Raw genomic sequence first — 20,667 nt, forward strand, 5'->3', positions numbered from 1 at the left:
ATCAGGCCCCATAGATTAATTCCTGATCTGGTGGCAGCGAGAATATCCAAGCTGGTAGTGAGCTTGGGGGAGTTTCAGGTAAGCCCCCAAACTTTGGACGCAAAAGTCCAGATTTGGGACAGGACCAGACTGGTGGACCCTAAAGTCCAGGTCTGGGACTGGACGGCTAGATTACCACAGCCCCACTGGTTGTTTACCAGGCTTCCTGCTTCTGATGTACTTAAAAAACATTTTGTTATTACCTTTGGAGTTTTTGTCAATCTGTTTAGCTTATCAAAATGAAAATTGAACTGTGACTTGGTTACAGTGTATAAGTACCTTCACAGGGAGGAAATACTGGGTACTAAAGGGCTCTTTAATCCGGCAGAGAAAGGCATACCAAGAGCCAATAGCTGCAAACTGAAGCTAGACAAAAGTTGTGCCTAACTTCTAATTTGAATTTAACAGAGAGGGTGGTGAACCGTTGGAACAAATTACGCAGGGAAGTGGTGGATTCTCCATCTCTTGATGTCTTCAAATCAAGACTTGAGGCCTTTCTGGAAGAAATGCTTCAGCCAAAGACAAGTTACTGGGCTCAGTACAGCGGTAACTGAATGAAACAGACAGGCTAGATGATCTGTTGGTCCCTTCTGGCATTAAACTCCATGCATCTGTAAAAAGCCTCCCTCTCTTACAGTCATAATCAGCAGTTCCATTTGTTGTTTGCAGGATAAGCATGAACCTGAGAAACCTTTTTTCTGGGAGCAACTCATATTAGTCAGGGCCTCGTATATGATTTGATTTTCAGCCACGCAAATTGCTGCATAATTGTCCTCCTTTGAATTTGCAGCATAATTGTGCTCCAGAACTTCATCTTGAATTTTTGAAGTAAAATTAGATCTCCACCTGTCATGTTTGTAAAGACATGAGCTGAGTATAGAGACATTTGCCTGAATCTGCAGAGAGTCTGAAACAGTAGGTCCAGAGAAAAGTGGGCACTGTCCCTTCATCCCAATAGAGTTTTTACTCTGAGGTGTAATTCTTTACATTTCAGCATTGGTAACTATTCCACTGCTGACCAGCTTAGTAGAAACAGGCAAATATACTCATGTGTCGTTATCGGATGCAATGGCAGTAGGATTGGATGCAGTGGGGAAAATAGTTGCTGTCATGATTTGCATGGATAGAGAATGAGGAATTCATACTCGGCCTGTTCCATACAAATGCCTTAAAAAAAATTAGCCTCATCTGTCCCTGCTCCAAAAGGGTTAAGAAAAGATGCGTCTCTTTCACAGTGCCAGAAGCTTGAACTACCTCTTGTTTGTCAAAAACCAAACTCCCCTCCCACACCATTTTTGGGTGCCAAAATTCCTAGTAATACTCTACCTAGCTTCAAAACCTCCCTGGCAACTTCTGCAATGAAGTTACTATTTTAATACAGAATTACATTTGGGATAGGATAAAATAAATATGAATAAACAGTAGCAGAGGCAGTATTGACTAGACCACACTGTGGTACTCACTGGACCAGATTTAGGTCTTGCATGAGGGCTTGATTTTAATGCACAGTCTGTGGAGCCAAAACAGGGTTTTGTTCAGGTGCTAACGCAAAGTATCCTATTGTCTAATTTTTCACTTTTTTCAGCGACCAGCATTGCTACAAATACTTTTTGCAAATAACAGATGGACCTTGTGACATAGTTATTGGTACGTTTCCCATATTCCATTCCTTACTGTACCATCATGCTACTTCCAAGCATTTGGTTTTAGGAGTTGCAGATAAAGCAGCACCTGTAGGTAACACGATGAACTAATGTGTCAGACTGAACGTACTGGAGAACAAAAATTTGTAAGACCTAATTCCTGGTGTATTTACATCCAGGCCGATGGCTGCCTGGTTTAAAATAACAGTACTGCCTTGGAGAAACTGGCAAGTGAGCTGCTTTTTACAATAGGGCAGGTCTGCACTACCTCTTAAGTCGATCTAACTTATGTCACGCAGGGGTGTGAAAAAGACATTCCTGCTGAGCGATGCAAATTACAGCGCCCTAAGCGCTGTCCACACCGGCGCTATGTCGGCGAGAGACATTCTCAGGCCAACATGGCTTCCATCTCTCACGGAGGTAGAGTAATTATGCCAATGGGAGAGCACTCTCCCATCAGTATACAGTGTCTTCACTAGACACACTACAATGCAGCTGCGCCATTGTAGTGCATTTAGTGTAGACCTGCCCATAGTTTCACTGGACAAACTGTCTTCCTTCCTTCTGAAACTCCATGGGACCCAAGAGCTTTGCATTCCATGATAAGATTGGCTCTAAACAGAAGTATATTGGGTTATGTATGAAATCTTGCCCTCTTTTTCAGGACAGAAGGCTTGCAAGAAGGGCTGAAATAAAATTAAATATTCTTCTACTCTTAAAAGGCATGCAGATGTGGAACATTTAATTCCACTCTTTTAAAGTAATGCTGCCTATTATGTTGCTGTTTGGGTGCATTCTGTCTTCAGACTATCAAATATAACAGGGTTCAAAAAAGAACTAGATGAGTTCATGGAGGATAGGTCCATCAATGGCTATTAGCCAGGATGGGCAGGCCTCTTTTTGCCAGAAGCTGGGAATGGGTGACAGGTGATGGATCACTTGATAATTACCTGTTCGTTTCGTTTCCCTCTGGGGCACCTGGTATTGGCCACTGTTGGAAGATGGGATATAGGATAGATGAACCTTTGGTCTGATCCAGTATGACCGTTCTTATGTTCAGCCTTTAAAAAAGGAAAAGAGATTTTTGCAAAGACACTTGCTGATGTTTTTTCCTCTGCTTTTACTTTAGGGAAATTAATGAATGTAACACCAAATGTATTGCATTCAGTCCCATAAAACCCAAACTCAGGGATACAACACCAATATGCCCCTTTAAATATTTAAAAGGCGGTGTTTATGCTAATTTAAAGTAAATGCTAGTTTTGTCCATAATCAAGCTTTTGTACAGTTTATAGCATGTTCATATTTATAGTTGCCACCTTTAGCTGAAACATTTCAAACTATGTAAGGGTGCGTGGGACACTTTTTTGAAAGAGGTTGTTTATTCATTTTTTCCCTTCCGATTTTAAACATGCTCAGATTAAACAAGTCATTCCTTGTCAGCTTTGGAAAGCTAAAGATGCAGTATCTCTTTTACCACGAAGAGAATTAAGAATCATAGAATATCAGGGTTGGAAGAGACCTCAGGAGGTCATCTAGTCCAACCCCCTGCTCAAAGCAGGACCAATCCCTAGACAGATTTTTGCCCCACATCCCTAAATGGCCCCCTCAAGGACTGAACTCTTAACCCTGGGTTTAGCCGGCCAATGCTCAAACCACTGAGCTATCCCTCCCCCCAATACCATGCTAAGGTATTGCTGTTGTGCTGAGCTTGAGCTCCTTCTTGCACAGTGATTCTCTTTTTGTTCATCCTTGCCAATTGAAATAAGGATTTGTCTTCTCGTATAAACCTATTTTCTGCCCATGGAAATTATACAGTCATCTTGAATATAATGGAAACTTTATATTGCATGGGGTGTGGGGTTTTTTGGGTGTTTTTTTTTTTTTTTTTTTTTCTGCTTCTTACTTGTGGATTTCTCACCAGGCCCAGTGGGACAGTTTCAGATGTCAAGGAAGCATTGTATTTGGTTTATCTCTCTATGGAGAATTGCATTTTTTTGACTATCACAAATTGTTTTGAGTAGGTCTCTCAGAAGTCTAGTAGGCCAATTCTTTAGTGAATTCCACTTTGAATAAAATATTGCCTCTGGCATACCACTGCTGCCTATGCACGGAACACTGACATGATGTCACTGAATATACAACACTAAGAAAGCTGGGTACTGTACTCACTAGGAAAGAGAAAAACATTGGTCTTTTCAAGCTGAGAATCCTCTCAGTTTAGGATTTGAAGGAACAAAGGGAGGAGCAAATAACTGTAACCTAACAGAGGCTAATAGCAGCTCCAGCCAATGAGAGAGCTTTTTTCATAAAGAAGCAATAGAGAAGGGACATTCCACTGTACTTCTGTTGTGGGCTGTACGTAGTAGATCCATTGAGATACTGCATCTTCAAACGCTACTCTGTTGCAAAATGTAAGACTTTTATGAGGCTTTTTCTTCTAGAGTGTGCTGCCTGTTTTACAGATTTCTCTCTTTGAACTCGGAGGGGTTAAGTATACTAATACTAGAGGTAAATCTTTAAAATGTTGTTTCCTCTGAATTTTGTTATGTTAGTAGTTTACTCTCTTCATTACTGAAGCATATTCTAATAGTAGTTGAAATTGGAAAAAAACAAAATTATCCAGAGAGATGCAATATTCCCTTTTTTAAAGAGAGAAGCCACTGGGTGTGGGGCATAAACATTGGAAGAGAATTCTAAATTCTAGCTGAAATGAGTGATTAATTTTGGAGATTAATGTGTCTTCAGTATCTTGCTGCCCCAACTGTGGAGAGCATGTTTTTAAAATACCGCATATTCTCTTCTCTAAAGATACCATCTGCCAGAACTCACTTCTGGGTACTAGCTTCCTGGCATGAGACTGGTGAAAAAACTCCTCAGACTCTGAAAGGTTCCTTGGTTTTTAAGGGCTTTTTTCTGCTGGGTTGTGTTAGGGAGTTTTATTTGGGAGGATGGGGGTTGGACCCTCTTAGTTTTATTGCCTTGGCATCACACTGGTGCGTGTTTATCCAGCACCAGAGACTTTCCATCATTTCAGCATGCGATGCTGTAGGCTGTATAGGCGAAGAGGCTCAGCAGCTGCATGAGAGCTTTTGGTCTCTGTTTGTCCAATGCCTCAGCGCTCCTCCCGTGTCAGTCTACAGTGTAAGGCAGCCTGCACTGCATTAGCAGCGTTTCCATGAGGCCTTTGCAAGGCAGCTGTGGGGTCCTCTTTCCCCACTATCACAGAGCATTCACGCTTGCATTTGGCCTCCAGAAAGGAATCTTGTTTTTGGTCTCTCTGGGCTCCAGAACTTAGCCACGGTCTTCTGTCCCCAAAGTTTTTTTGCTTCCTTGGGGATCCCCTCTTGAGTTGGCCACTTTTACCCTGGCTCTTATTATTGGCATATCCTACAGTCTGTTTGTGAAACCTCTGTGATAACAGATTTCTTAATCCCAATGCACATGGTTGGCATTGGCCTCCTAGTTGTTGCTGTTGCAAGTTTTATTCTGACTTTTGGGCCATCCATTGAATGAGAATTCTAGTGGCTGGTATCTTTAAAGAAGGAAAAATGGTGGCTCTAGAATTCAGCTTCTCTGTTGGTAGCTTTCCGATAGATTCTGTCCTGCTGCTTATTCGTCACCGTTTCAAGATTATCTCGATTGGGATGAGGTGGAGACACATGCCTCCTTTATTTATTTATTTTTTTTCCCCGTGACTGGTTGATTTCTTGGGAAGCTTTGCTTCTTGTACTCCCCAAACTGATAGGAACATGTCAAGGGTAGCGCTTTAAGCTCAGGGACTGGTGCATATCAGCCTGATTCATGGTGTACCCTGCTACTGCAGCCCCTAGGGACCAAAAAACCTCTGAGAGCCTGGGGAGTTCCATCAGTGGATTGGTAGGGAGCTGAAAACCAGGAATGAGCATCCCACTGGAATGTTTTCAGAGAAGCAGAATTTTAGCTCAGTAAATTACACATCTTCTAGCAGTGTTGGAGACTGCAGTGGATGAGGGTTCAGAAAAATTGCTTACATCTGTCTGGCCTTTATGCGTGCACATTCAGACCATGTTCTAAAAGTCCTTGCCCAATTCTTCAACATCCATAACTTTCTTCTTCAGTTTTATGAATGGTTGCCAAATGTCAAGCTTAAAACAAGATGCTGTTTTTGATTTTATAAGCACAGTTGACATTAGTAAAGGGTTTTGTATCTTCAAATGAGCTATATAAATGCTGTTGTTCTTAAGGCTGGCAAAGATATTTTTAATAAATTTTAAATTAAAAATCATCAATGCAATTCAGCCTAGAGCAGCTGTTAATACCTAGTTCTGTCTTTTAATGTACGTGTTTGTAAACCATGGCAGAGTATCAACCATACCAGCACAACTGTAATACTAACAGTCTAGGAAATACACTGCTTTTTCCTCTCACCCCCATGCCTCAGCTTAGATGTGTTAGGCTAAGCCTGACATAAGAGCTTTCCGAAAACAGATTATAGCTTGTGAAAGGAGATTAACATTAAATACATAAAGGTACGTGGAGTGCAACTTTTCGTAACCACGTTAGCGCACTAAGCATTTTCTGCTTCTAAATTAAGGCTCTGATGTTTTTGATGAATTTTTTGTTTCACTCATTTTTGTCCCTAGCAATTGGGGTGGGACCCTTCCATCTATGACTTAACCGTTTGTTCATTTCCATAAATAAATACTTCATCTCTTCCCATTGTCCACATTTGGAGTTCCTTGCTATTCAGGAGCTTTTTAATGTGGGTTCATCCACTCAGTCTCCACCTCTTGATTCCTGCCAGAAGATGAAACTATATAGAAAACAAAAATTGTACTTGGCTAGCAATTTGAAAGCCTTAAGAACTACTCAGGCTAGCCTACACTTATGCCTCTCTGCATAGAATCTTTATTATGGGCCTGATTCTAATCTCACTTAAAATTGATTTTACTCCATTGTAACTCCGTGAATTCCAGAGGAGTGAGTAACTACTCATATATACCAGCATAAGTGAGATTGGAGTCATGGTCTATAATAAGCTCATATGATTATCACTCCACAGTTAAATATAACACGAGTTGCTCAGTTGTTAAGAAACCACAATCATTTGGTCTTCTGCTCAATTAAGTACATGAAAATAAATTCCCAGGTTAAAGCTTCAATTTCCTGTAATTTTTAGCTATGATTTCTCTTTGGCTATTAAATTGCCTCATGTCCCTTAACTGCAACTGAAAGCTACAAAATCTCACACCAGATCTAAATCATTCTCCTATTTATTTCCTCTTAAAAAGGAATATTTATCTTTTGCTTTTTAATCAGTTGAATGACTTACCTTGAATGTTTCTCTATAAGACGTTGGCTATCAGAAAACTACTTTCACACAATACTACATCTCAAAAGCATAGCAAACAATTGGCATTTGAGATTAATTTAACGACTCAGTACAATGACTAAGGCTCGAGTGGTAAACATTTTAAAGGGCCAATTTTCTTTTCGTTCTGTCCACTCCCCACATTTAAAGTACGAATAGAGGTGCCTTTCTCCACTACATTCCCCAGGTGTTGAGCCCTGAGTATTCTATGCTTCCCCATCACCAGAAAAAGATGCAGTGTCCATTCAACCCAGCATATGAATCTTAGTGGGAGAAGTGATTGGGGGGGGAAATGGATGTGTATGTTAGCTATTCATCCTGTCAATAACTTCTATGAGTTAAGAATTTGGTACGCAGCATTTAACAATTCAGATAATGTTTTTGCAGCAAATTATATAGTTCAAAAAAGAAATTGTACAAGGTTATCAGTTGACTAGAGATAGATATAATTGGAGAGAGATACAAGCTCTTAAAGTAACTCACTGGGAACTGGATACGGCATTATGTGTCCTATATTTTTCAAAACTAAAAAAGTTATTAAATATGAGGGGAAAATGCAAGTTTTTTTCTCTTATCTGGGTTTCGTGCTAATCCTGATATTTTGGCCTATTTTGTTCATATTTTCCTTTCTTGATTTCTAGGCTCAGACATCAGGCACACAAAGAGCTTTATGCCTACAAACAGGTGAGATGTTAAATAGTAAACTACTTTTTTCTCCCTGTCATTTTACAGATCAATCTGAGCAAAAACTGTTAATTTCTTGTGATTGTCACCATTTTAGGTTACCACTGCGCTGTTCCAGAGTTTGATGTCTTGCCATTTTAGGCCTACCTCTGCAAGTACTTACATATGTGCTTAACTTTACTCACGTGAGTAGTTCCATTGAAGTCAGTGGGAATATCCACATGTTTAAAGTTACCTGCATACGTGTGTTTTGCAGAATCAGGGCCTTACTTTATATCAGTGCATGTTGCCAATTTTTCTCTACAACAATCTAGGATTTGTATTCTTAATGTTACTCCATATATACCAGGCGCTTTCGCAAAGTGATGGAGAAAGAATAGAGCTCTAAGCAGAAAATATAAAGTCAGTGATTTATAATAATGCAACTTTCAAAAATGTATTTATAAGTGTAGCAGCCACATGGCAGGAAATTGACTGGCATATCTCAGCTCAAACCCAGTAACGAGCTCTGGGTCAAACAGTATGAGTCTGGATAACCAAAGGGGAAAATACAAGACTTCAAGCCTCCTTCATGCAAGGAGAGTTCAGTTCCTTCACAAAACATCCAAAGCTTTCACAGATGGCAGTTGATGTAATCAATTAATCCTGTATGTGACTGGATTTTCCCGGGTGAAGGGAGATGTTGCCAACTGAGGCACTGACTTTCTGTGCCTAGAGCTTGCATTGTCTGGAGTGGGGAGGAAAACCTGAGTGTACTTGCCCTGGTGATGGGATCTGTTCCTGTCCTGTTTCAAGTCAAATGGGACTTTCCCATTCCCTTCAATGGAAATAGATGTGACCCAGCAACATGACTCACTGTTCTTGCCATAAAAGAACAGTACTCCTGTTCTTTTTGCTACCCTGAAACAGTTCTGGCCATGTTTATAGTAAGTAGTAATATACGTCTCCTACAGCAATAAAAGAAAAGTGCTGTCCCAGTGGATCAAAATTCAGTTCCCATGAACTGTATTTTGCTGGATTAGATTACATGAACCCTGGGGGCATTAAAGCAGTGTACTGAATTTAGAATAGTGGGATGTCTATGTAGAGAAAGTTTCCAAGTATTCTTGGCAGATCAAACAGCTTCTTCCACTCACTCCCATAGACACGCATCAGTCTCTGCTTCAAAATAAACACAGCTAATAGATTAGTGGCAGGATACATTTAAATACTCACCTTTCTTTAGTGTTGTAGCCTTGTTGATCCCATAATGTGACCCACACAAGGTGGGTCAGGTAATATCTTTTGTTGGACCACTTTCTGTTGGTGGAAGAGAAAAGTTTCACAGAACTCTTATTCAGGTCTGGAAAAAGTTGTAGCTAACTGTGAGGTGGGACCAATTGTTAAGCACATAGCAAGAAACCACTTAAAATGAAGTGGGTAATTTAATGCCTCTGCAGTCATGGGACAAAGGAAGATTAGGAGGGCCACCTCGAGGAAGAATTTCTGGAAAAATTAACACTCAGCAATGATATACCTGAGGCCAGATCTACAATACACACTTACTTCAATATAACTACATCACTCAGGGGTATGAAAGAGCCACACCCATGAGCGACATATTTATACCAACTGTAATCTCCCAAGCAGACAGCACTTGATCAGCAGGAGAGCTCTCTTCCATCAGCTTAGAGTGTCTTTACCAGAAGCACAACAGTGGTGCAGCTGTGCTGATGCAAGCTTGTAGTGTAGACCTGCCCCAAGATACATCAATGATATTTTCATCCTTTGGACAGATGACCTAAACTCCCTCATCAATTTCCACTATCTGTTCACTAAACTCTCTAGAACACTTTTACACCAGCCTCCCCTTCCAGCTTGAGGTATTGACAAGAAACCCAGAGATCACCACACTTACCTCTACAAAGCCAATAACCAGACACACCAGAAAATCTGTTCTCTGCAGACAGGCACTCAGATACCACAGAATCTGCTCCAAGGAGAAAGTCCAGGATACACACCTTAACCAAACAAGGACTGAGAAGTAAATTGCATCACAGAACAGGCCACCCAAATACCACAAGAGAACCTGCTCCACTAGAATGAGAGGAAGGGGACACACTGCCCACACACCCCTAGTTGTCACCTACTACCCCGCTGTGGAACCTTGTGGGATATCATCAAACAGTTACAACCTATACTTGATGGCGACCACATTCTGAAAGAAATCTTTCCTGAACCTCCTCTTCTGTCCTTCAAACAACCCCACAGCCTTGGCAAGCTCATCATCAGGAGCAAGCTCCCCACACCCCAGGACACACCAACTCAGAGTGGCACCAGACCCAGCCAGAGCAACCGATCAAAAACCTGCAGACACATCTGTGCTGCTACGATGCTCAGTATCCCCACAACACACCTTTTCAAGATCCATAGGTCCTACACATGCCTATCATAACCTGTGCAGTACCTCGTCCCGTTCATCAAATGCATCAACACCAACTGTGTGGGTGAGACCAGACAATTGCTATGATCTTGAATGAACTCTCACAGAAAATTAATACACAACAAAAACTCATCTCTGATGGGCAAACACTCTTGACAAGGCAATCATTCCATATCTAAACTCAGTCTGGTCTTCAGAGGAAACCTGAACATCTTTCAAAAGACGAGCCTGGGAACTTAAATTCATAATTGTGCTAGACACTGAAAAACATCTCAGGGACACTGGTTGTATGGCTCCTTACAATAATTTGTAACCTAATATCCCTCCTCTGACTTATGACTGCAAAGGTGTTAATTGCCGTTTCATTCTAAGTGTGTTTTTGCAGCATGTGTTAGCCCCTTATGCATGACAATCTGTCCCAGCCTCTCTTTAGTCAGGACACTCTGGTTACCCAATCTCTTCCACCAACAAAAGATATTCCCTCACCCACTTGTGTCTCAGCTTTCTTTAGCATTTTGGTCATTTACTTTTCAGTTCTGTAGTCTGAGCAAGCATTCTGACATTTAATAACATTACAAATGTACAATCCTTTCTTTGATTACAATCCCACTAACTGCTAGTTAGCCAAACGGGACACAGAACTGTGAACAAAAACAAGGGGGAAAAAGATGAACTGGTAAGAGGAGGAAATATTTGAATAATGACGTTCATCAAACAATATGGGAACATGGCGTATTTGATTTCAGAAGGTGGTTCTCTGGATCTCATCCCCTTTTTTGGATTAGCAGTTGTAATTTAGACAATAGCTGCCGTCCCTCTCGCACATGTTCTTGGCAAGCATTTTGAAAACTGTTTTTACTAGTTTACTATTCATGTCTGGTTTATTTAGGCTGTTGAGTTTCTGGTGTTTGGGTTTGTTTTTAGGTTTTTTGACTTCTAAAGACATTAGCTATAATTTGCCTACAGATGTATATCAGTATTCAGAAATATCTCTGAACTATCTATCTCTATCTCGCACAGGAGAAACTTGGCATAGTGGAATAAAAGACCCACAGCAGAGGCACAGCTGGCCTGGGTCAGCTGACTTGGGCTCCCATTGCAGAGCTAAAATTGCTTGCTTGATGTTCAGGCTCAGGGACCTTCTCTCCTCACCTGGTTGTTAGGTGCTAAAGGGGAGGAAATACAGCACAGAAACTTTGTCCCTTTAAATTACTTCTGTTAACGATTAAATACAAAGGAAATTATTTATTTCAGCTTTATTTCTTTGAAAGGAAATCTCTGAAGACCCAATTGATATAATGAAGTACAGCGATCAGAAATGGTAGACATCCCGGTCCTAATGCTGTCTCTCTGTCTTGCAGGTTATTCTAAAGGAAAAAGTAAAAGAGCTTAATCTGCATGAGGTAAGCAAGTATTTTTGGACTGCAATGAGCTATTACACCTACAGCCCAAGGCCTCTTTCTCCGGTTCAGGAGTCAGCTGTTTATCATGTTCTTTTTCTAGAATGATTATACAACTCATTTAGATTTCACGCATTCCTGCTTCTGGTCACATGTGTTTGAGGGAGATGGGCAGAGTAAATAAAGTATAACCAAAAATCTACAGATAAGAGGGAACAAAATGAAAATAAAAATCCGCCATGTTACAGTTTATGGTGTAAATAGATCAGCAGCAAATAGAACAATTGATCTGGATCAGTGTTGTTACATGTGCTCATTTCTGCGTTTATATCAGATTAGAGAGACAAAGTGGGTGAGGTAATATCTTTTACACCTCTGTGGAAGCTTGAAAGTGTGTCTCTTTCACCAGTGGAAGTTGGTACTGTAAAAGATATTACTTCTCCCACCTTGTCTCTGTAATATCCTGGGACCAACACAGCAAACAACAATGGTTTACATCTGGTTGGTACTTAAATTCCAGAATACCAATCATGTGCCCCAAAATGATTATTTAAGCACCAGTGCAGAACTCAGTGTCCAAACTTAAGTCCCCAGGACACAAAAAAAGTGTTTTTATACTAATATTTTAATTGGAGGAGGGAGGGACAGAGTTTGTGTCTAAGTCAATTTGTCCTGAAGGCGTCTCCACAAAACTTGATGCCATGAAGTTATGGCATGACTGTGGGGTTGGCATCTATGACTGAATGGCTTGTTGGCCATTTTTTGGAAAGAACGAAGCAAGGTAAGAGGTGAGATAGGAGCCAGCAAGGAGGAGGATAGAAATGGCTGAGAGAAATGAATGGTGGCAGAGAGGAGTGGTGGAAATCTTATTAATGGGGAGGGGGAACATTCTGGATTTAGTGAAGGCCCCAGCACAAGGAGGACTGTACACCCAACCTCTCTGATTGCAGCATAGTCAGTGTTTAACTGTAGACTTTTAAGTGGGAAAGGAGTTGAATACCAGGTTGTCTAGGAACAGAGAGGTTGTTTACAATAGTGAGGTGCTGTTGCCACATCAGGGTTACTTAGTAACCCAGTTTGAATTTTTAATGTGGTTTCAGTGTTAGAGGAAGGTGACCAGAACAGACTAATGACTACATTGTCCGCCCTTGTCCCCACTTAAACTTAAACACGTTTGTTTCCATTTAGCTTCTGGGTGGCCAAAGTGCATCTCCCTAATGCAGCCATGGCGTAGTACTCAACGCTCGAGCCAAAATGTTTGTGTGACTCTCTGTGCAGAAGCTGTCTGAAAGGACAGCCCCCCAGCACACAATCTGCTTCTGCGGGCTCCAGTTGTTGCCCTGAATTAATAGGCAGCAGAAGAGCCCAGAACAAAGCAGAAATAATGGAGGGCTGGGTAACTGCAATGGACAGACAGAGCCCGTGGCCTGAGGCAGCATCCAGTGTTGGTCAGCCAGAGAGGGACTGCAGCACTCATGGGGCTCTGGGAGGACAATATGTATGTTATGTAACACACATCCACAGTCCCCGAACTAGCCTACATGTAAACAGGCCATTGTCATGGTGTTTCCTAGCATTTTTTAGAAGTCTAATTTGTTAATGAAACAACTGGAAGCCTGACTCTGAAATACTTCTGTACCACATCATTTGCTTCCTGCATGTGGAAGCTGATTCGCTGTCGCTGGATTAGGAAGGCTCCCACACTGAAGTTTGAGTAGGATGTTGGTCTGGGGTGGGGTCAGAGGTGGGGGGGGGGGAAGCATTTGGGGACAGAAATAACATATGTAAGATGATAGAAAACAGTAGATAAAAGAGAGTCAAGTGTGGGTCCCTCAAATATAACAGTATAAAGGTGATTCCTGACTCAGACTTGGTAATAGGTCAGATGAGTACATTTCTGGTTGCTACCTGAGTCGGGCTGAGTAAACCCTGTGGCACTTCATTCCAATTTAAAAACACCCAGCTGCTTAAGCGTTTGTCCATTATGATTGCAGAGATCCCCTTCGCAGTATGAGCCATAACAGTGCTGCCTTCTTGAGTCTGCAGATAGATAAACGATACCTTGAGAGGTAGGAAGGACATCCATTCCCAGCAGCAAGATGTCTACTTTGGTATGTTTTAGAATTATGCCATTGCTGACTCTTTCGCTGTTGATTATTTTAACAAGAACACTGAGTTCTTAGAATAATAGAGCTGGAAGGGACCTCGAGAGGTCATCTGATCCAGTCCCTTGCACGCAGGGTAGGACTGAGTATTATCTAGATCATCCCTGACAGGTATTCGTCTAACCTGCTCTCAAAAATCTCCAGTGATGGAGATTCCACAACCTCCCTAGGCAACTTACTCCAATGTTTAACTTCCGGGATTGCGGTGGAGCATGCATCAGTTAGCACTTCTCCCAACCCTCATCACCCTGCTGCCTTCATGAGTCGACAGTGTGCCTCAGTGTACCCTTCTTGCCAAGAAGGCTAACGGCATTTTGGGCTGTATAAGTAGGAGCATTGCCAGCAGATCGAGGGATGTGATGATTCCCCTCTGTTCGACATTGATGAGGCCTCATCTGGAGTACTGTGTCCAGTTTTGGGTCCCATACTACAAGAAGGATGTGGAAAAATTGGAAAGAGTCCAGCAGAGGGCAACAAAAATGATTAGGGGGCTGGGGCACATGAGGAGAGGCTGAGGGAACTGGGATTGTTTAGTCTGCAGAAGAGAAGAATGAGGAGGGAGATATACCCATCTCACAGAACTGGAAGGGACCCTGAAAAGTCATGTCCAGCCCCTGCCTTCACTAGCAGGACCAAGTACTGATTTTGCACCAGATCCCTAAGTGACCCCCTCAAAGATTGAACGCACAACCCTGGATTTAGCCGGCCAATGCTCAAACCACTGAGCTATCCCTCCTCCCTGGTAGCTGCTTTCAACTACCTGAAAGGGAGGTTCCAATGAGGCTGGATCCACTATTCTCAGTGGTACCAGATGACAGAACAAGGAGTAATGGTCTCAAGTTGCAGTGAGAGAGGTTTAGATTGGATATTAGGAAAAACTTTTTCACTAGGAGGGTGGTGAAGCACTGGAATGGGTTACCTAGGGAGGTGGTGGAATCTCCTTCCTTAGAGGTTTTTAAGGTCAGGCTTGACAAAGCCCTGGCTGGGATGATTTAGTTGGGGTTGCTTCTGCTTTGAGCAGGGGGTTGGACTGGATGACCTCCTGAGGTCTCTTCCAACCCTGATATTCTATGATTCATCAGATGCCTAGATGTACATTGGTACGGGTTCAAATTGTATTTGGCACTGATGTGACTGCTACTGGAATACTATGTCCAGTTCTGGTGTCCACAGTTGAAGGAGGATGTTGATTGATTGGAGAGGGCTCAAAGAAGAGCCCTGAGAATGATTAAAAGATTGGAAATCATGCTTTGTAGTGAAAAACTCCAGGAGTTCAATCTATTTATTTCAACAAAGAGAAGCTTAAGGGGCGATTTGATCACAATCCGTTAAATACAAACATAGGGAACAAAAATTTGGTAACAGAGCTCCTCAATCTAACAGACAAAAGCATAACAAGATTCAATGGCTGGAAGCTTAGGCTAGACAAATTCAGACTAAAAATGAGGTGTCAATTTCTAACAGGGTGACTAACCATTTGAACAATTTACCAAGGGATGTGGTGGATTCTCCGTCACTAGCAACTTTTAAATCAAGATTGGATGTTTTGCTAAAAGATCTGCTCTAGTTCAAGGAGGAATTAATCCAGGGAAATCCTATTGCCTGTGTTATACAGGCAATCAAACTAAATGATCACAGTGGTCCCTTCTGGCTTCAAAATCTATGAACTTCCAGCCATAGATTGGAATCCTATTAGAATTCCAATTTAAACCTTATACCAGGAAAAAACTAGTGATTTCCTTGTCCACTCTTATATCTTAGTAAACAGGGTGGGTTGACTTATGGGGTCTATCTACCAGCTGACATTTCTGAAGGAATGAAACTTAAACCACCTGGAAATGTGTGTGTGCCAGGTCAAAAAAGTGAAACAGGCTGTACTCTCACTTCCGGAGACTCTGCTAGAGAAGTGTGTGCGAGCGCGCTTCTGAGCTCTCAGAACACAGGCCAAACATTTCGGCCTTCATTGACATGCTGTGGATGTTGAGCCTCGTGCAAGGTGACAATATTACCAAACAAAATCCTGCTTTGTGCATTTTAAACAATTTTGCCCTAGTAAAATTTACTCTGAAGCGCTCCCATGTGCACTAAGGATTAATTCCATGCAGGGTTGGGGCGGGGGAGGGGTCATGCTTCTTGTTTACACCAGAGTTTGGTGGAGAAATGCCCAAAACCAGGTTCAAATGTCTTTATTTCTGTTTTAAAAGTTTAAATAAAACCCCTGGCCTGTTTTACAGATGCAAAGAATTTCAGGGGAGCAAATCTGAGTTAACTCACCTGCCAAATGTTAGCTTGATCTCTCTAGAAACACCCAAAAATTCTAACTCTCCAAATCTAGAAAGTCTCCTAACAGTAAAAGCCAGCTTGTCCCTAATTACAGTGATGCCATCAGCACTGTCACAGTATCTTGTGGAGACTCTGAATTTAAATTGCAGGACATCAGAGAGAAGAGAACTCTGGATTGCAGAAGCTGAGGCAACTCTGACCAGCATGAATCTGACACCATTCTACCACTGCCTTGGGGAAGCTAAGGGAACACAACCAGTTATGCAGTTGGACCAAAGCAAGACTTGCCAACAGCTATTTTAAATGAAGAAGTGATTTATGTATGAAACAAACTCCTATGCCTGGACATACTGTGGTAGGGAAGGAATATCCCACAGGACTGTCATTGAAGTTTGCTGGACGATCTCAGAAATATTCCCCATCAGAAACACCATTTTCTCATCTACCTCTGTTATTTAGACTTGCAGTAATAAGTGTGAGTCTGCTTCATCCAGTAGCCAGTGTTAGGCAGGCCTTTCACCTGGGTTTAAGGCAGGTGGTTCTCTTTTTCTGTGTCACACGGATGCAGGTGGAGCAGCGCACTGTTCAAAATGACATCTTCCATGCGGTGTGACCTTGACCATACCATATGTGCAAGGTCACACGAATGGGATCACACCTGGGCCCATATCATTCCCAGAAGTACTGGCATGTCCAGTACTGGCAGTGGCTCTTAGCCAGCATTCACCCATCACAGCATGTGCCCTGCCACTGTGAAGCGTTCATGGTGTGCGGTGGGAATGTTTAGTTACAGGAGGAGTGGAGATATGCTTGACTGTACCTGGAATAATATTAATACTCAGTCTGCCCATGATGCCTCTCGTCCGTGGTACTTAAGGCCCTGATGCAGTATTTGCTTCCAGGCACCTCTTTACCAGGAAGATTTAGATGAGCTAGAGAGAGTTCAGAGAAGAGCAGCAGAAATAATTATGGGGCTGCAGCAACTTGGCTTAGGAAGGAAGATGAACAAAGCTCAATTGTTTTTCCCTTTAATTCAGAAAAAGCTGAAAAGAAACTTCCTAAAAATTCACCTTTTGGGCACGGTTGACTGCTCTGGTTGCTGCTCATAAGAGCTAGCAGACACTCGGGAGAGAAAGAATCCTGTAGAACTCTTTGATTCCACACGTCTGCTCTATTTTCTGTAGTGCCACTTGACAGGCCATTAACATGGTGCAAACTGTGTGTTCACAGTACTGAAAAAAAGAAGTCTGGATAGCAGTCTGGGGTCCAATCCTGAGGGCTTGACTTGGGCAAACCTCCTTTGAAGTCAGTGAGGGTTTGCCTGTGCTGCAGGATTGATTTGATCTGTAAAGAGAATTTGAGACTGATGACTGGATATAATCAATTGATCTTGCTCCCTTTGAAAAGGTTTGGGCAGTCAAGAACTCTTCGTGTTCCTGCAGCTCTTGCCATTGGAGCGTGCTGCACCCGGGACAGATTGTCTGTTTGCTAAGCCTTTTGGGAGCTTTCAGTTATATGAGAAGAACAGTGTTAAAATACAGCACAGCACGTGAAAGAGCCCTGCACCACTGCAAGCACAAGTATCAATGATGCAGCCCCAGGAAAGTATCATTTCAGTGAAGAATCCAAGGCAAAAATGATGCAGCCCCAGGAAAGTATCATTTCAGTGAAGAATCCAAGCATCAAAAATGGGTTAGGAGGAACCTGTGATTCAGACTAAGGAATCAAAATGTATTCCTCATACAAGCACCTCCAATAACTATCTATAGCCACCTTTAACATGCATCAATCAACTCTAGTTTTACTTGTATTTCAGGATATTTAACATTCTGTTCCTTCACATTTTCTGCATAAGCTTCAGGGCTTGGAAAGGCAGGAGGTGATCATTATAGATACTACTTCTGTAGTACTTCACGTATGCAAAGCCCTGTACAGATTTTCACTAACCTTAATAACAGTCTGTGAGGGAGACGAGTATTATCCCTATTCTGCAGATGGGGAAACTCCGGCAGAGAGGTTAAGTGAGTTGCCCAAGGGGACAGAGGTGGTTGAGTCAGGATTAGAGTTTAGGAGTTACTGGCTCCCAGGTTTATGCCACTAGACCATGTGCCTCTTAAGTTTGTAGTCTCTATTTTATCTTTTACAAGATACTACTTCATTGACCTCACAGAAAGCAAGTAACGTAGAAGGACCCCACCCACACTGGGCCACCTGCTGTATTTGCTGAACTGGATTAGCGTGATGGGTCGGCCATCTTGGGTGGACAGGGTCAGACTGCGTCTATACCGAACTTAGAAACTCTCCTAGCCAGGACCCCATTCCTAGTTTTTCATACGGTGAAGATCTTGCCTAAAATACTGTTTCTAAACTTGGGCTTACCACTAGCCAGCCAGCCAGCCAACCCCTGTTTTAAAATTGAGCTGGCCTGAACTGGTTTTAAATCTGGTTTCTAACTAGCTCAACCCAGTGTAGAAGGGAATAACGCTGTCATAGGAAAATATGGGTGTTTGACATCAGCCATGGTGGCAGTCTCCCTGTCTAGCACTGCTGAGGAAGAGCAACACATGTTAAAGAGAATAAATGTTAAAAAGGAAATGGAACTGGGCTTTCCCATAGTGGAAAGGAGTCAAAGTGGATCTAAAAGAAGGGTAGTTACTGAGGGGCAGAGTGGTGAAAGCCCTAATCTTTTCCCTGCTGGTGATTTAATGGAAGTGAGGTTGGGGAAGTCCAACTTGGAACCTGTCTGCACTGTAGGAGTTTTCATGTTGAGAAACCCAGTTACAGTGTGACAATCCCAGGACTTACGCTGTACACTAGAACCTCAGAGTTAAGAACTGACCGGTCAAAGACACACCTCATTTGGAACCGGAAGTACATAATCAGGCAGCAGCAAAGACCAAAAAAATGCAAATATAGCACCACATGGTGTTAAACGTAAACTACGAAAATAATAAAGGGAAAGCAGCATTTTTCTTCTGCATAGTAAAGTTTCAAAGCTGTATTAAGTGAATGTTCAGCTGTAAACTTTTGAAAGAACCACCATAACATTTTGTTCAGAGTAACGAACATTTCAGAGTTCGGAACAACACCATGCCCTAGGTGTTCGTAGCTCTGAGATTCTACTGTAATTCGGACTGAGTTGTATTTTCATGTCCTCCCAAAGCAGGCCGCAATACAGTCCAAGATTGTAGCATGGTCTGGGTTGACTGTTGAAACCTGGGTCAGGCCTGTCCATACTATGTGACTAAATCCTGTATTGTATTAAGCCTCTCCCACCCACTCCCAAAAAAGGGTAGTTTCCACAGTGCAGATGAGAACTTGATTCTTAAAAAAGAGCTATCCACACCATGAAAAGCGCCTACGCAGTAGTCTTGAAATAAGAGAGGCTGAAGAGCTGGAATAGCAGGAGTCCTTATGGACCAGGATTAAGGTGATTTGGAAGGGTTCTCTAGGTATCTTGTACAGCACAAGACCTGGCTAGGTCAGATATGAAGCAGGCGATTTAACCTGTAAATTCAGCTTCAGATATCTCCCCACCTAACAACTTTTTTTTTACCAGCAATCCAGTGGGTATAGTGGTACATAAGAGCTGGAGTTAGGGGTGCAGAGGGTGCTGGAGCACCCCCTGACTTGGAACGCCTTTCATTATATACAGGTTTACAGTTCAGTTCAGTGGCTCTCAGCACCGTTGTAGTGGTATGACCAAAGTGAAGGACATGGTGGATTTTGTAAATAGGAATTACTGCTGGACAACATGTCATTTACAGGGTTGCCATACTCATTAGGAAAGAAGTCTGTTTCTTGTGTGCATAATCTTTAGCTGTTCACTTTTGAAAGTCAAATGGAGCGTTAACAATCGCCTGAGTGCTTCTGCTTCGCTGGCATCATTTCCATAGATCACTGAGTATCCTTGGTGCCTTTCTGCAAGTGCATATTCTACTATGCTTACTGATTAGCTCTCTTGAAATACCCCAGTGGTCAATAGTGGAAAGTTGGCTAGATCTAGGAGCCTATTGCCAGCGAGGTGTGGCTGCTATTGACAATTAAGCCAAGAGTCTCAGTGAAGAGCTAATGGCAGTTGTGTGGGAGTGAGTTTTACACGCTAAGAAAACTTTTTTTAAACCAAGAGCATGTCACAAGGTGGGGAGAGGGCTCTTGGGTAGTCTGTATCAACTGACCATCTGTCTGACCATCCTCAGCGATAAAAGGTGATAAGCTGTGTTGGGGTGATTAGAGCCCAGTTATTTATATTAAATGCAGAGAATGTTAAACTCTCTGATTTGGATTAACATGTCAGATTAACAAATTGAGGCCCTTGGTTACTTATCACTTAAACTCTCCCAGCCCTGATACATGTGACTGTTCCAAACTCAGATTGGTCTGTGCATGGTTACTCAGCATAAGCCTCACAGAACGGGCTCTGCACGGCACAGAGCACTTGGCAGTTCTTGTATTCTCTCTGGATTTGTCTATGCTACAGAACAAACATTGAGAGGAAGCTTAGACCTGCAGAAAGGCAGTGATGTCAGAGTTGTGTCCGATGTCAAGACTGCAGGTTCACCATGGCCATGTCTACACAACAAAATTATGTCAACCTAATTTATGTCGGCATACATCCACTCCAGTTATTAAATCGCTTGTGTGTGCACACCCAGGGCTCCTTGTGTGGGTGGTGCAC

General features: G+C 42.3%; 1 protein-coding gene across 4 annotated transcripts in view; it reads left to right on the forward strand.

Annotated features, from left to right (window-relative positions):
* RNF24 (ring finger protein 24) overlaps positions 1–20,667 on the forward strand; it is a 73,501-nt gene that overhangs the window by 42,732 nt on the left and 10,102 nt on the right. For all 4 annotated transcript variants that reach the window (XM_032766169.2, XM_032766173.2, XM_032766171.2 and 1 more), the window contains 2 exons: positions 7,677–7,719; positions 11,503–11,544. In XM_032766169.2, coding sequence (XP_032622060.1) covers positions 7,677–7,719; positions 11,503–11,544 — 85 coding nt within the window. The remainder of the gene's footprint in view (positions 1–7,676; positions 7,720–11,502; positions 11,545–20,667) is intronic.

The sequence above is a fragment of the Chelonoidis abingdonii genome, chromosome 5 (genome assembly GCF_003597395.2).
Source record: "Chelonoidis abingdonii isolate Lonesome George chromosome 5, CheloAbing_2.0, whole genome shotgun sequence".
In the NCBI taxonomy this organism is placed as follows: Eukaryota; Metazoa; Chordata; order Testudines; family Testudinidae; genus Chelonoidis; species Chelonoidis abingdonii.